This window comes from Etheostoma spectabile, chromosome 10 (genome assembly GCF_008692095.1).
Source record: "Etheostoma spectabile isolate EspeVRDwgs_2016 chromosome 10, UIUC_Espe_1.0, whole genome shotgun sequence".
Taxonomy (NCBI): Eukaryota; Metazoa; Chordata; class Actinopteri; order Perciformes; family Percidae; genus Etheostoma; species Etheostoma spectabile.
Window position 1 is genome coordinate 7285993 of NC_045742.1, and position 18054 is coordinate 7304046.

Below are 18054 nucleotides of genomic sequence, written 5' to 3' on the forward strand. Positions count from 1 at the left end.
TTGCAAGCATGTTTTGTTACCTATAACATGCTCCTGGTTGTGTCTATGTTGTGTGTTGAATAAAAAACATTTGACCACAAAGAAAATTAATTGCAGCAGTAAGTTATCCCACCCCGGAGAGCCACTGTCACTTTGACGGTCAACACTTGCGGTGATCGCACCGACGTCTGATGTGCCGCGTGTGCACACACACACACATGTTTACGTTGTCAAGGAGGTTTAATAAGAACTGCACCCACTGCTACACCGAACTGGCAGTCAGTTAACACTCATAGTGGAGCCTTTATGATTAATTAACCATGACGTTTTAAAGCGCGGTTAATAGTGAAATTGGTTAACCGCTGCATCTCTACTTGTGGGCCAGCTTAACTCGACACGCTGCATGAGCTTAGAGCCTTTGACTGTTGTTTACCTCGCTCGAGTCTCTCCCTCAGGACTCTGAGCTGCTGTAATGGAAAACATCAGATGTGTACTAGGCAAACCTTCTTACTTTAGGAAGAGAAGAAGAAAAAGCCATGCTAGGACTAGGAGATGCACTACATTTTGTTGAAAAAGAGATGAATGTCCAAGAGTGAATGTGATATAAACATTGAGGCACATAGCAAGTGGTTTTGAGCATTTAAATTCAGCATGAGCACCAGGGACGCTGAAAAGCTCTAATGGCTTAAAGAGAGCAGGTTGTTGCACGTGTGTAAAGAGCAGTTTCTATTAAATATGGCTACGTGTTTTTTCCTCAGTCTTTAGCTTTGATAGCAAGGCTTTCCTCTATCAACAATGCCAATCTGATATGTCAGCCATGTCCAAGTACGTGTGTCATCTTTTAACACAGTATTCACCTTATTATGCATGCCATGTTTAAAGGACGATGCCCTTCAAGTGATGTACTGAAGTCACATGTGACGGTACCTTGGTGTTTCCTACAAGCTCTGACTAAAGGTTAACATTTTACATGTGCAAGGCGTATTTTATGCCTGCTGTATTTTTAGTGAGATACTTCAGACCAATGTTCTTAGCATCAAAAACCCCCCAAAACCTTTGATCAAACAGTGTTATAGATTTACAAAGTAGTCGTAGTACAGGTGAGACAGAAGTATGGAGGTGAAAGAGGTAGACAGGAGGAGGAGGAGAGGCAAGAAGTCTTGCCTAGCATTTTATTAAACATAATTCAACATCTACAACCGTGTACAACATGTGTCTAAAGCCCACAAACGCATGAATTTCAGCACCGCTGCTGGAAAAAAAATCCTAGGGAATACACTGCAAGCTTGGTACAATTATATATGTTTCAATTTACGAAAAAGACTTTCCAGTTTTCTTTTTAATCTTGTGTTGCTGCAGTATTTTAGATATGCTGCAGTCTGGATCAAAACTTTGTTTAGAAGATAGATAGATAGTGATAGATGTTATTGATCCCAAGAAAAATGGGAAATTCCTGTGGAACAGCAGCAAAAAATCAGTCACAAAGCACAAATATAAGTGTAAATGAAATACTTGAAAAATACATACATACATATAACATGAAATAATAATACGAATAAAGTAAAAAGAACAAATATTTGAATATGTACAGGATGGGGGAACAAAAATGTGCAACTGCTTAATAATATGCTAAAATGTAAATTTAAATAAACCAAATGTCCAGGTTGCATTAGTGCAGTAGTGTGGTGTCCAAAAGTCTCATCTACCACCCAGTGATGACGAGTTAAAAAGTGTTATTGTTTGGGAATGAATGATTTCCTGTAGCGGTCCGTGCGGCATCGAAGTGTCGGAGCCTCTTAGAGAAGTGCTCCTCTGTTGGACCAGTGTGGGGTGGAGAGGATGGTCAGGGTTATCCATGATAGATAACAGTTTGTTCAGCGACCTCCTCTCCACCACAGCTTAAATGTGTCCAGTTTGCAGCGATCACGGAGCCAGCCTTCCTGATCAGTTTGTTCAGTCTGTTTTTATCGCTGGCTCGATGCTGCTGCCCCAGCAGTGACGGAGGAGAACAGAGCGCTGGCCACAACAGAATGGTAGAAGATCTCCAACATCTGCTGCACACGTTAAAGGATCTCACTTCCTCAGGAAATAGAGTTGCTCATCCCTTCTTGTAAACAGCAGTGCTGTTGATCTCCAGTTCAGCCTGCTGTCGATGTTGACACCCAGGTATCTGTACTCCTCCACCAGTCCACGTCACTTCCCAGATGCAAAGGGGCTGCGGAGCCGTTCCTTCTCTGAAGTCGATCACCATCTCTCTGGTCTTATCTAGTTCAGCAGCAGGCAGTTCTTACCAGACCACTCCACAAAGTCACCCACCAGTGCCCTGTACTCTCCCTCCTGTCCATCCCTTAACACAACAACTGCAGAGTCATCAGAAAACTCTGTGGTGACATGACTCCGAGTTGTACTGAAAGTCTGATGGTATAAGGTAAACAGGAAAGGGACAGCACAGTCCCCTGCGGGCCCCGTACCACTCACCACATCAGACAGAACACGGTCCAGGCGAACGAACTGTGGTTGTCTGTCAGGTAGTCAATGATCCAGGAGACTAGGACGCACCGACACCCATCACCCGCAGTTTTCACCTAATAGCAGCGGCTGGATGGTGTGAATGAAATGGAGAAATCAAAAAATGTGATTCTCACAGTGCCGCCACCGCCATCCAGGTGCAAATTTACTAGCAGTTTTCACTTTCTTAGTAGGTAACAATTAAAAACTCAACTGACATCACATCCTGCATCATATCTCGTATACCATATTGTATTACAACTCATCATACTAGAATATATCATAGTGCAATTTCCTGTAATAGTAGCCTATAAGCAGAGCAGTAGAAACAACCCAGCCAAACTATTATCTATGCTCCTGATGGCTGCTTAGTGCACAGTTACAGTTCCAAATTCACATAACAACCCTCTGGTTCACAACACTGAGCATCATGTATTTCTGTCCACGCTCGGAGGAGTAATAGGTCATCAATAAATGAATGGCTGCACGACTCCTCATTTGTCTCTGATGTCAGCTGATGACCAGACTGTTGGATGTGCATACTGATAACAAATGACTGTGCCCTTCGCTGACCCTGCTGGTGGCAGAGGATGCCTGGCTGTGCGACACAAATTCACTAAATAATCATTATGCCAGGCCACCGCAGGGATTTAATAAACTAGCAAATTGACTGGCTCCAATCAGGTCACAGTGTACACACTCGTATCTCATCTAAACCCTCTGTGACGGATGGAGGATAATGCAGGACTGTGTGTGGGGAGATGTTAGGGATGTGAATGAGGCTCAACACTTTAAGTTGGTTTCTTTGTTTACTATTACAACTGCTAAAACTTAGCTCAGATATTCATTCAACACATTTTGAAAGCTGCTTAGCTCTCAACAGAAAAATGTCAAGAAAAAATGACAAAAAGCTTCAAAATTATGTGTTTTTTTGAAGGATATCTATTATACAGTGTTTAAAGGTTCATACTTGTACTTTGGGATTCCATTAGAACATGTTTAAAATAACATTGTGTTTGTTCAAATAACACTTTTTTAAGCCCCCCTCCCGAAAAACGCCCAGTCTGCTCTGATTGGTCAGTGCGTTTCAGTATGTCTGTAAGTCTCCGGAATCTCCAAGGGGGTAAGCCTCACCTCTCTAAGCGTAGCTCACATTGCGCCATTTTAATGCTACAAGCCACCACCTGCAGTTAGCATCCCATTGACCGCCATTCATTTTGGCGCCACTTTGACAGCAAATAACTTTATATCTGAAGCGTTTCAAGACTCTGTTTGTCCGTTGTTTATTTCCAAAGAAACACAACAATGTATGAAAGGCTCCATTACCTTGTGTCTCACGTTATGGCTCCGTAGCAGACATTTTTGTAAAACAAGGCTAACAATTGTGTCATAACCACGCGACTTACCGTCACATATTCGACAAATCACCGTATTGTCTAGAAAAGCACGCAAACATTTTGGACAATTAGCTGTTTAGGTTTAATTACTAATGTTAACGTCCAGAACAACGGGATCTGTTGGTCCACTTCCTTAACTGTCTATGGAATCCCTGCTGTTGGAATCTCCACTGTTGTTGAGACTGACTGCAACATATGCAACGTATATAGCAGGACTTTGTACTGTGAAAAATCACCAATAAAGGCTTCTAAACCAAAAAACTACACAACCTGACATGTTTCAGCATGCAGCTACTTGTAGTTAGTTGTGGATTGTAATAGTATAAAGTAGCACTTTCTAATGGCAAATATCGCAGATAAAATCTTCTGAAATAAATACTGCCTGGACCAATCATAGGAACCCACTGAGCAGAGACTAGAAAAAAAAGCTGAAAACGGAGTGTCAGAACATCGGGAAATCTGAGGTTTTTGCTCACAGAGATTTCTCTCAAACACATTTACCTCATTTTTTGAAGCTCTTGCCACCTTTAACATGAAAATCTGACATTGTAACATCATAGATATGAGAGAAAATATGGAAAAGTAGAATGCGTTTCCTTTAAAGTCTCTTGTGATTGCATTAACTTTCACTTGAAAAACAAACCTCTGCATATATGTGGCTTTTAGCTGGTTTCATAATTATACCACGCTCTGTAAAAAAAGAAACTGTTCACCGTTTTGAATATGGTTTTTATAGCAGACACTGATACTATCTTCACAATGTGTGATGCATGTGAGCTAAGAAGCAAAGCCATTACTCTAATGCATTGCTATAACCATTTGCTTAGCCGTAACTGTAAACACTGGGTGTTCATCTTGGTTTTCCTTTGATTTTGTATTTCAGGAGACCATTCAGCTCAAAGCCAAATTCATCAGTGATCGTAATTAATGAAATGAAGCACCACTCTCTAGTCAATATTTATTGGTCAGTGAAGTACAGTGTGTGCAATGTGAGAGTAAAGTTTGTGGATGCCAGCCTGTATGCGCCTCAGTTAAGTTATTTTTCTTTTTTCCATGACAGTTTTACAGTTCAGGATCATCTTATCTACTGCAGTGAAACCCTGTGTTGCATGACCATAATGTGGACCTAATTTGGATTGCTGATATTTTTTAAAGGAACGTTCTCTGGCAACATTTTGGTCCCTACACATGTATTGTGATGAGCTACAGTGAAGACCACAATCATTCTGTCATAACATGCTTTGAGTTCCCACAAAACAATAACCTTGCTTGAGCTTCCAGGAATGGATATGGGAGGGAAAACAAATGAAAACGTTGAATATTTACTGATATTTACGTTAACATAGCTATATACACTAAAGCTAACGTTAACCCCCAAATAAATATAGCTTGTGAAGCTACAGCAACATGACAAAAGTAGTTTACCACATTGGAGCTGTTTTATACATCCATATACATGACTAGTCCGTGTTTGGCGGTGGCGTCAGAGATCCTCTGCAGTTTTATTTGCAGCAGAAAGCTCCGCTGTGCTTGAGCTTCAGAATGCTGAGGGAAATGTAACTTGTGTGGACACTACTGCACTAACATTACTTGATCAGTAAAAGAGCTGAGCTACTTAAAAGCTATTTGATTCAGAAACTGCAACTCTAAATAGTTGATATGGTACTGCTACTGCCCAACACAGCTTGAAATACAAGTTAGATTCAGTGGTGTGATTGGCACAGGTTGCTAATGTTGGCTACTTTATATTGGCAGAATGGAAATTAACCTTTTATGGTTAACATCTTTCCAACAGTTGCCTACTAAACGTTGAGTATACACAAAGCAACATTATTATTCTGTCATGGAGTCATGTTTCTGGCCATCTGATAAATGTAAGCTCCGCTCCTTTTTTGTCGTCACCAACCCAGGAGAAATATATCTGAGTATGGCTCAATGCGTTATGTTCTTCAACAGCTAGTCCCTAACTTTGTCTTTCTGCCATTTGGGGCTGGGCAGGAAGCATAGCATAGCTTTTTAGATGGACACAGGTGTAACTCAGTCATATAGTAAATGTTCATGTCCTAAACAAAAATGAATTGCCCAACAAAGGCTAAAAAGCATTCTAAATGTTGTATATAAATGTATATATCTTTTTTAGACTTTGGATTCAGAGTAAGGCTTTGGACATGGTCATAACATTTAAATATAACTAATAGTGGGAAATGTCTTTGCTGGTGTTAGAGATTCAAGGCAAGCCACAATAGCAAAATTATCTTATTTTTTTACTGTTAAACCATGTCTTTTTCTAGGCTTGTCTCCTCTGCTTAATCCTTCCATAATGATAAAACATATGTTGCTTACTTGATATGCAAAAGGCGTGTTATTTGATTGATATTGTGTTCATTAAAAAATAATTCATGAGAAAGTTTTGTGATGCTGTGGTGCTGCATACTCAGATTATTCATTCATCAATACTGTGCTGGAGTGAGTAGTGGACATTTCAGCTTCCATTGCAGTCATCAAAATTATTTGCTTGTCATGTGATAGAAAAGGAAATGCTGAGAAATAATTTGTTATTGTAATCTTATTACTTTTCTTGAAGGGCAGTACAATAACACTTATGAATATAGTGATCTTTTCATAAGTAGAATGAGCTGTGGACAACCATATAATCATTTTCTGTGTACTCATTGCCAGTTGTCCCTTATGTTTATAACTTTACATATCAGTGCAGCCTTGAAAAGCATTCGCTCTAACAGTTGAGTTTTTTTTCTTCTTTTTTCATCATATCCGTCCACAATCCCTTAAGGACTATTCCAAAGGGCAATCTAAGAGTGAGCAAGCTGCTATTAGAAAGCCAATATATCTGATGTGGTTCATAGGTTACTGTACAGACTGATATGTTGCCTGTCAAGACTTATTAGTGTTCGTACAGGTTGAAATGGCAGACCGAAAAGAATCCTGTTCTTAGAGAAAATCCCGCTATTTATTTCCTTATAAAAAAATATTGTTCTCATAAACCCTTTTGTGAATGAACTCATCCTCACAATCCTGCAGTATATCCTAGTTTTTTATGGATATGTGTACTTTTACAACTGCTGCTGAAATACCATAAGATGCAATTTTTGGTTCTGTTCTGATCCTTTTTTAGCTGAGACCTGCAGCTCTTTTGCTCGCTCTAAATGTTGGCCGATCCACAAAATTCCCCCACCCTTTGGCCACAGTTCTCGCCCAAAGAGGCTGAACCTTTGCATGGAGGTCAAGTGTTTGTGAAGGTTGTGTGGATGTGAATGCATTAACGCATGAATGCATGCACATATGTGGTAGCAACTATTGCAAATTTACGCCTGTTTTTCCTGCTGGTGAACTAATCTCCATAGGGAAACCAGAGGGAAACCTTTAGTGTTTAGAGTCTGCTTTAGAACGCGCCCCAGAAACAGGCTGGGAATAAGGGTCAAGGACGCTTTCCCCTCATTTCATTTTGCTTTTATTTTCATTTCAAACACTCAGCCCTTGGATCAAATGAATACTATGAATGTTTTAGCCTAAATTATTTTTTAGGGTCCCTTAGTGAAAGAAAGTATTGTTCCCTGCAACCCAAATCATCAACCCCCATTCACTGTGGGTTGATAGACAGGTAAACTGTGGGATACACTAGCCCCTGTAGACATACTCCATGCCTTGAAACCTAAACCCACCATAAAGATGAATGGGAAAAGAGGCAAGGTTATATTATATTATATTTGATGGTGTAGCGACACAGAATTTTACATTTCTTTCTGTTTTTTTGGCGTGTGCTACCATTAAGTGGTACTGTTGCACACTTGTTAGAAGTTTAAGAAGAGCACTCTCCTCACTACTAACTGATTTTAGAATAGCCCTTAAAATGACAAAGCCTGTATGTGAATGGAGTGCATTTGGAGAGGGTTTCCTTGCCCGAATGAGACAGCTTTACATGCTCACATAGATGGAACATACACTGAAACAAAATTATAACGCAACATTTTTGTTTTTGCCCCCATTTTCCATGAGATGAACTCAAATATCTAAGACTTTTTCTATGTACACAAAAGGTCTATTTCAAATTCTATCAAATTCTTTTCACAAATCTGTGTTAGTGAGCACTTCTTCTTTAACGAGAAAATCCATCCACCTCACAGGTGTGGCATATCAAGATGCTGATTAGACAGCATGATTATTGCACAGGTGTTCCTTAGGCTGGCCACAATAAAAGGCCACTCTAAAATGTTTACTGTCCCTGGTGTGACCATCATTTGCCTCACACAGTGCAACATATCTCCTTGGCATAGAGTTGATCAGGTTGTTGATTGTGGCCTGCTGGTCCCACTCTTCTTCAATGGCTGTGCAAAGTTGCAGGATATTGGCAGGACCTGGAACACGCTGTTGTATCCAGAGCATCCCAAACATGCTCAATGGGTGACATGTCTGGTGAGTATGCAGGCCATGCAAGAACTGGGATGTTTTCAGCTTCCAGGAATTGTGTACAGATCCTTGCAACATGGGGCTATGCATTATCATGCTTCAACATGAGGTGATGGTCGTGGATGAAAGGCACAACAATGGGCCTCAGGATCTAGTCCCGGTATCTCTTCGCACACAAAATGCCATCAATAAAATGCATCTATGTTCGCTGTCCAAAACATTGGCCTGTCCATACCCTAACCCCACCGCCACCATGGGCAGCTCAATCCACAACGTTGATATCAGCAAACTGCTCACCCACACAATGCCATACTGTCCGCCATCTGCCCTGGACAGTGAAAACCGTGATTCATCCGTGAAAAGAACACCCAAAGTGCCAGACACCAGTAAATGTAAGCATGAGCCCACTCAGATAGGTTACATTGACAAACTGCAGTCAGGTTGAGACCCCGATGCGCAACGAGCATGCAGATGAGCTTCCCTGAGACGGTTTCTGACAGTTTGTGCTGAAATTCTTTGGTTATGCAAACCGATTGTTGCAGCAGCTGTCCGGGTGTCTGGTCTCAGACAATCTTGGAGGTGAAGATGCTGGATTTGGAGGTCCTGGGCTGGTGTGGTTACAAGTGGTCTGCGGTTGTGAGGCCGGTTGAATGCACTGCCAAATTCTCTGAAACGCCTTTGGAGATAGCTTATGATAGAGAAATAAACATTCAATTCACGGGCAACAGCTCTGGTGGACATTCCTGCAGTCAGAATGCCAATTGCACGCTCGCTCAAAACTTGCAACATCTGTGGCATTGTGCTGTGTGATTAAAACTGCACATTTTAGAGTGGCCTTTTTTATTGTGGTCAACCTAAGACACACCTGTGCAATAATCATGCTGTCTAATCAACATCTTGATATTTCCCGATAGGGGATCAATAGTTTTTTATAAATTAAAATAAAAAATATATTTCTCTCTCATAGTTAATAAAAGTGATTATTATTATGATATGATTAAAATGTACTTAGATTATTATGACATATTTGCAGTGATGCCACTGCACATGCAAATATCAAATGACAAAACAGGAGAGTTTGCCTTTGCATTGCATTTTCGGTGATATCTGTGTTGAAGTGACTTTTAATCACTCCCACTATGAGTGCTTTTAGTGAACTTGACTTGCATAATTTATGGATTTGACTAACATTTTGTGACTTTAGAGAAACCATCCGGTATTGATGGGAATTCCCTGAGGATCAAGGGGACTGAAACTGCCTAAATGAGATCCAAACTGTAACAAGAGCTTAAAGCCAGACTTTCCATCTGTTCTGGTAGATCCACAAAGATCCCTGTTGTGGTCAGAGAAAAATGTTAATTTTTTTTCTTTCTGTGTTTTTCTCAGGTTTTATGGGACACAATGGCTATCCAAGTCCATGTGAACACAAATACTGTGGCCTGGGACGTCACTGTGTGGCCAACCATGAGACTGGCCAAGGGGAGTGTAAGTGCTTGGATCACTGTAAACCGCACTATAAACCTGTGTGTGGTTCAGATGGGAAGCTGTACCAGAACCATTGCGAGCTCCACCGGGCCTCCTGTCTCAGAGGACACAGGATTACCATCATGCACAGTGAGGAGTGCTTCTACAAAGGTAGGAGCTCATGTGACCTTTCTCTAATGGAGGATGTGTGTGATCCAGTGGATACTGTATATCTTGCATTGTACCCTTTGCAGTGTGGGTGAGATCATGTTGGCCTTGTAACCTGAGGGATTTGATTTAATCAAGTTTGCTTCCTGCTATCAGAGGCAATAATGGTACTTAGATAAAAACTTAATTCAGTACGTAGATTTGAAGCAAGTTTCTGCAAAAGTATCCCTAAATGCAATTCCTTCACATTTAGTGTACTTGCTGAAAGCTGTTTCTGATTAGACAACTTCACCAATAAAGGAAAATGACCTACACAACATAGTGGCTTTGAGGTCAGGGATACTTTCACCCAAAGGCATGTATTTTTACTTTACAGTGTATGTAGGTTCAAAAAAGTTCCAACCATAGACCTGAATGGCTTATTGAAAATAATTCAACACTCCAGTGAAGATAAATATTAAGCTCCCCACACAAACAGTAAATAAAGTAGACAAAGAAATGGATCACTATTTTGTAGAGTTTTCTCATTTTGCAGAAATTGCACTCACAATATGGGACTGGTTTTGGTATTGAGCAGCTTTTGTTGAATTTACTTTAGGGTCAATGGAATATTGCCCTTTTGCAACTCTAATATTGGTCCGTTATGATGCTACAGCCAGAAGCTGTTTTTCTTAGCTTAGCATAAATACTGGAAGTAGCTAGCCTGGCTAAGCCTGAAGGTTAAAAAATCTGCCTGCCTGGCAACCAGCAGGAATTTCCAGGAAGTTACTGTCAGCAGCGTAGTAATAGTCAGACAGTTGACCCACTGCAAACCAGTGAATTGTCAATTTTACTGGAAAAACAAGATATAACATGGTTATTAGGGATATTTTTAGAGATGTTGGTAGATTGATTTAGTTATTTTAGGTGTGGTGTCACACTTCTCATAAAAGATTTCCCCAGAAAGAAAACAAGCATATTTCCTGAAACAGTTAACTATAATTTTAACGTGATGGCAGATGTAAAAACAAACGATAACCTAAAGTCTTTTCCTACTCCTAAAAATGAACTGTAATGCAAAATCTTATAAAAATCCATGGTTCCCGTTAGTACAACTGTACTGTGAAAGGAGATCCACTCTAGCATCTGCATTTTCATCTCATCATAGAGAAAATAATGAAGTTGGTGAAGCTATGTGGGAATATTATGCAGGAAAAACATGAAAACCAGTATGACAATTCCGGGGATATGTTTAATGTTGTATGCAAAACAATTACCAAACTGAAGTAGATGCATGTTGTACTGCAAACCTTGATAGTTAGTGTCAAAATACGAGCACATACAGTACATCAAATAACATAAGAGCACAGAGCAGTGTAACAGAACATCTTGTGTTGAAAACACCAAAGACATTGTAGAACCAAAGACATGTAATACTCACAAATACAGTTTTTTTTATAACATTGCATAGCAAATGCAACATAAATAACAAAACGCACCTCAAACCGTCATAGCTTTTTTTGAAATGCTCAGATCGGTGTAGCGGCAGGAGCAGGTGGTAGTGCTGTATTGTTCATATTTCCCCAGAGAAGGTTGACTGCTCTCTACCATTGATTGTATAAACACACCGATTATTCTGAGTCCCTGGAAACAAGGCTACTCTCCCTTTTGTAAAGCTAGACATCAGTGAAGTAAGAGCTCCTGACACTCTGCACCTCTGTTCTGTTCAGGGCAAAAGGGGATAGTTGCACACTACAGCATATTCATAATATTCATGAACGATTGACTGAGTCTCTGCATTCATTCGTCAGGGTTTCTTAGCTTAAAGTAACTTCATACGAGACTGGGAATAGCTTTGGATCTATTTATTGTTGCTGATGAAACTCTCTGCGGTCGCCCTTACTGAAGGTTTTGGGGGAAACATCTTCGGATTGTAAGCCAAAACAAAAATGAACAGCACATCTGTCTCACCAAGTATACATTTTGGCACTGAACTCTTCAATTTAGAGATAAACAAAGCCTCACTGCAGGAAGGAAACATGTGCAAGGATTTACAGCAATTCCCTACACTATGCTATACAAAAGGCTACATACAAACCATCTTAAGACAGCAGCCTCATGACTTAGCATACAATAAGATCACCCTTTGCAGAAACAGTGTAGGTAAGCCAATGCTAACAATCAAAGCATTTGATTTATCCCAATCACAGAAAAAGTCAGTCAGAACAGTGACACATCCCTGCTGGGTGACAGTCCTAATCAGCCTCTTTTATGTGCCCTGTCCTGTCAAACTACATCCCCCACCCACCCCCTCTACACCCAATCAGCCTCTATCCGCAATGCAGAGTGGGATATTTGACCAATGTCAGGCGATCAATATCAGATCAACAGGAGCCAAAAGAAGGAATAAAAAAACAAGCCCTCTTTTCTTCTCTCATCTCCTCCCTTACTCAGTCCAGATGGGCTTTCTTTTTACTGTGACTGATATGTAATCAATTTCTCATTGGATGAGAGCTCCAGGGAGAGGACAGGGAAACCTGTTAGAGCGATTAGTAATCTCTGCTAAACAAAATGCTTTCTTCTCCGCAATTTGAAATATTTAAAAATAAAAGTGTAAATTATAAAAATTCTGTTTACAGTTTTAAATATTTACACAATAAAAAAGAGGGATTACCTTAGTATTACACAGCCACAGAGGATTTGTTCATTGTTGCTACTACAAAAGGCACCGTGGCAATCAGAGGAAATGGATAATTGAGCAAATGTAATAGAGCTTACAACCAAACCCAGATGTAATAATGATTCTGGGGTAAATAGTGGGAAAAATGAAATGTGCCCTCAATGGCATGTTAACTGTGTCACTTGATGTTTTGTCCTCTAGGTAATGGATTTAATTTACCTACCAATATGGAGATATTTACTCATTGTAACAGCATAATAATGATTTTTTCTCAGTTTAATATTAGTTACCATTAGTTGGATCCAATTCTTGCCTCTATCTATTAGTCTGTGTTAGTCACCAGGATATCTACTGAACATATCTCAATTCAAGTTGGTAGAAAGCCCGGTCATGGTCCAAGAAGCAGTGATGGCTTTCTAGCACGCTAGCAGCTGGCCCAAGGAATGGTAATGTTGGTCAGTCGGTCCACTACTTTGGTTCCGATGTAAATGTCTCAACAACTATTGGATGAATAGCCATGAAACTTTGTACAGACATTCATGGTCCTGAAAGAATAAAGCCTATTGAGTTTGATTATCCCTTTTACATTCCCTCTAGCGCCACCATGTGGTTTACTTTTTTTGTGCATCAAATATGACAACTATTGAATGAATTGCCATTGAATTTGGTATAAACATTGATGTTCTCCTCATGATGATTGGTAACTTTGGTTATCCCTTGAACTTGCATAGTGCCAGCATCCGGTCAATTTTTAATTTGTCCAATACTTTATTCTGACATTTCCATTCAGTCGTACTTTGTGTAGAAATGTCCCAAGAGGATCCAATGGATTGGTATTGGGACTGATCTGGGCATAATTTAATGGATCGGTATTGGCTAAAATAAAGTTGATCATTTGTTGTTGCGGCAACTGCATAGAAAGCTTTTCATTACAGCAGCATAAGGTATTTCCCTTGTCCAGTAAACTGGTTGTGATCTATGACCATAGGCAGTCAAATTCAGTACACAGTGTCATAAATGAACTGTCAATGCCAGATGGATGACATGCTGGTGTCACTAAGGCTCTGCTGACTGCCACAGATTACAGCTCATACTTTCCTTGTTGTCAGATATGCAGAAGCAAATGAAATGTTGATCAGCTGGCCACACATGGTATATTTCCATCATTTATAAGTCACATTCACACCACACCACATTCAGCGGCCAAACAATCAGGCCAAACCTAGTTTTGATTATGGATGTGCAGATCATCTATTTTTGGCCCGTATGTGTTCAGATCAGCAGATCTAAAATAGTCTACCACACTACCGCTGATTAAACAGAGAGCCTCCTCCACTGCAATCATTCTGAAAACATACATCAATAATATGCCAAAACACGTTTCACAATCTGTATGTTTAGATAGTGGATTTGCACTGTATGATATTGCTAGCAATTTAGCATATACATTAAACACACTATTTTGTCAGTGAAGTGATAGAGTAGCACAGTGCTACAGTAGAATATGATGTTGCAGTGCCATTAGTTTATTCTTTAACAGAAACTGTGAGATTGTACCATTATCTGTTGTATTCTAATGTCTCATTGATGTATTAATAAGACCACATATCATCAGCAGACAAGTCCAGGGCATCTCATGATCACTGAAAAGATTCTGCTTCAAATTAATGTGATAGACAGACAATTAGTCCCCTGGGCCAGCTTAAAGTTGGAGCCGTTGGAAATGATTGCCTTTGAACTGACACCCATATGCAAAGAACCTGAGCTATTAGTGGGTCTGGTCCCAGTTGGAAGGGTGTATGTTGGAAATGGATGGGTGTATGTTGGAAATGGACAGGCCTTGTCTGCCATATCTTCTCTGTGCCTCATATCAGCAATGGAAGACAGGATAAAAATTGACAGCGTTGACATGTGTTGACTAAAGCTTCTCATTAGCACTGTGGAGAGCATATGACCCACCATTTACCCCTTGCACTGCATAGGAACTTAGCCGGGATTGGATCTGATTGAAAATTTAGTGGTGCACAAAAGCCTGTCCAATCTGTGAAGGGAAAAGTTTGCATACTGTAAAATCGAGCAATCTCAGCAACAAGCAATTGCCACAAGTGGAGACAATCAGGGCTAAGGTTGCAGCACATCAAGCAAGGGGTTTCAGTGCATTCACCACATCCAATTATCTGGGAGCTCATACATTTAAAAAACCTTCATTTTCGACATTTGGCTCCCAATGAACCTTCTGTGCTAGAGCTTCTCAATTTTGTATTTACTACTTACTGTGTGGTTGCACTGCATCATTTCCCTTACTATTGCATCATGATGTTGGGACACGGATCAGAGCTTTACCCAGGCTTTATTTCAACATTGAGATGAACTGATAGAATAGTGTTAGATTACAGTACATTATACCCGTATAAAGTATAATGGCCTGCAGACTTTATGTATTCACATAAAACATTGTGTGTATTTAGTAATCAGTACATGGTGTGTATAGAATGTGTCAGAACTTACTTTTTGAGTTGCCTTTTATTTTTTTATCTTCGTGTTGTTACTGCTGTACAGCACAGCTACATTTTCAATTTTGCACAAAACCAGGTACATATGCCACACAGCTATAATGAACGTATGTAATTAGGTTATGTCTATAAAAGTAAAGCTTGTTGAACTACTGTGCTTTTGTTGTTTACTGCCTCCCTGGCATCTCAGTAGCAACTCTCCTGGGCTCTGCCAAGAAAAACATGTTCATGAAGCATCATAGCTTCCAGCCTCTAGAGACCCTCTACTTATGCCATGTGTCTGAGTCTTTCCCCATCGGAGGCTTTCCAGTGAGTACAGCTTGTGTACAGTAAAGGGCTTCTGAACCTCCTGTGCATTCTTGCTCTCTTTTAATGACTCTGTGGCGCCATTAATGCTGCGACCTCTGTGCGAGAACTGGCATTGTCATCAACAGCAGTGCCAAAGAACAAGCTCCTCATTAAAATCCAGACCTGTGGATCATTAAGTTTGCAAGGGCGTCCAAACCACTGTCATTGGCAGGATCTTGGTGCCGATCAACTCTGACGTTAAGAGTCCTTGTACATTATGATCAGATTTGTCAATTTAAAGGTGCGTTTTCCACCAAAATTACATCCACCATTTGATTTACCTAAGATCAACACACAAATAAAGCTTGTTTATAAATAGTAGCTGACTTATTAATTTAGCTAAAAAAATGCTTATCTTGGAGATTCATATCAAATTATTTTTTATGGACATATTATTATTGTTTTGGTCGTACAGGCTCAAGGCTGTGGCAACGGGCTAAATGTTCATGTTGAATTTGGCAGTACTCTGGGCAGAGGAGATTAATTTTCCAGTTCAATCTATCAAGATTATGAGATCATCCCCTTTGAATCAGATCAGTTAATGCTGGATCAGATTGTTTTTTTGTAACTATGAAGAACCACACACACAAGCACTACAGAGGCTGTGCAAAGTGCATGTAAATTGACAACATAAAAAAAACAAGCATATTTGATGGCATATTTTTGTGTGGTTGTTTCTCTGAAAATTCATATTTGTGAGAACAGCCTTATCGCAGTCAAGAAAAAGAAAACATAAGGGCAAAGAAGCCATTACCTGTGAGATAAAGTTGCTTAGACAGCAACATATCCTAAGCCTTGAATATATTCAGCTTGCATAAACTCAATGCCATCATTGTTCCATTTTCAATTGTCAGAAAGAAAATTCATGTTTGACATTATGCTGGAAATAGATACATGTAAAGACCAGGTCCATGGCACTTGAATGAAAGCAATGGAATTACATTAATGAGTGGTGCCACCATGACTCACTTTGCCATATTTTAATAGGAGACACCGGAAAGGTCTCTTGTCTGGAGCAATGCCACTGAGCATACATATGTCTCTTTCTGGTGGACAAATTGATGTTTCACAAAACCTGATCATTGCAAAACCTTAAGGAACAGAACACACCCTTCTATAATAAGCCCTGTGGCATTAAAATGTAAAAAAATATGTTGCTTTTTTCATTGATTTCTCCACCTTTTTTTCTCTGACACAGGCATCTGCTAATGGTAGTCATATCACTAAAACATGGCACCATTAGCCTCCCTTATTATAGCTGAATGAAGACAAATGCAGTAGAAAAACAGTGTAGATGTATGACATAGCTGTAGGGAGTGGCGCTGGCCAATTTGTTGAAAACTGATATGGTCAGGGAAATTTCAAAGCACAATGGTCTCATCACTCTTTGTCTCTGCTTGCAGGAATATCTGCTCTCGCAGTATTCTATAAAACATACACTGGGAAAGGAAAGTGAATAACTAATAATACACATGAACTTAGGTTGAATGTTTTGTCAAGGTTAATCAAAACCCACTTGTACACATTTGAAACTGCAATTTCATTGTTTTTCCATGTAAAGGCACTCACTGTATATTTCACACTAACCTTGTGTTAAAGTATTTCCAGTGTTCTACCCAGGCCTCCACAGCCACTCAGATGTGTATGTCTTGCATTTTGTTATTCATCAAAAGGAAAGATCACTGAAACCTGCAATCCTGGGTTGAGATGTACAAGATATATGGGAATCTACTGTATAGTGGGGTTTCAAACGGAAAACGAGGGCAAAAGTCACAAAAGACGGCGAGGACAGTTAATATTTACTGAAGGACATGGCCTGGAGCTGCTGTCCCCTGTGCTGTATGACAAGGATAAGCAGCTACAGTGGTCTAATTTTAAAGGCTGCAGGTTCAGTTTGTTTATTAGCAACCCTGACTCTTGTCAAAGTGACATAACACTGAAGCTGCAACATGTCACCAAAATTAGCTGTTAAGTCATTGGTTATAGGTTTATATGGCAGGTCCTGTCAGAAGTGAGTAACGAGCTGATACCTTCAGTAGCAACAGTAAATTAAAGCTTCCCAGTTGCTCTCCTACTTAATGTTAAAGGCCTGTTTACCCATGGGATTCACAAGACCATGATCCAAATGTGAAAGTATAGACATACCCTGAAATTTAAAACACAGAGTTGGCACCTGCTGTCACTCATAAACTGATTGTCAGACCCTTTAATACTGGCTGCCACTGGCTGTTTCTTTATGGTTAGCACTGTCACTCCACGGCAAAAAGGACATGAGTCTGAACCCAACACACAGGCTGGGGTCAGTGGGGAGGATATTATCCTAGTGTTTGTAAGCTTCTTCTCACAGTCCAAACACTTGCAGTAAATGCAATTGGAAACCAATTACACTTCTTACATTTGCAAGGTATTTGCAAAAGACATCTCAACTAAATATGTTCTCAAAAAGACATTAGAGAGAGTATCGTAAAATTAACTGCTGCCTCCTCATAAAAGGTTAAGAGCATCTCAAGAAGCAGAGACGCCTACAGAATGCGTTTTTTTTTCTTTTTCCATTTCTAAAATGTTCATCACGCCCACTGATGCTCTATGATGA

General features: G+C 39.9%; 1 protein-coding gene across 2 annotated transcripts in view; it reads left to right on the forward strand.

Annotated features, from left to right (window-relative positions):
* fstl5 (follistatin-like 5) overlaps nt 1-18054 on the forward strand; it is a 157430-nt gene that overhangs the window by 41961 nt on the left and 97415 nt on the right. For both annotated transcript variants that reach the window (XM_032527709.1, XM_032527710.1), the window contains exon 4: nt 9696-9944. In XM_032527709.1, the coding sequence (XP_032383600.1) occupies nt 9696-9944 (249 nt within the window). The remainder of the gene's footprint in view (nt 1-9695; nt 9945-18054) is intronic.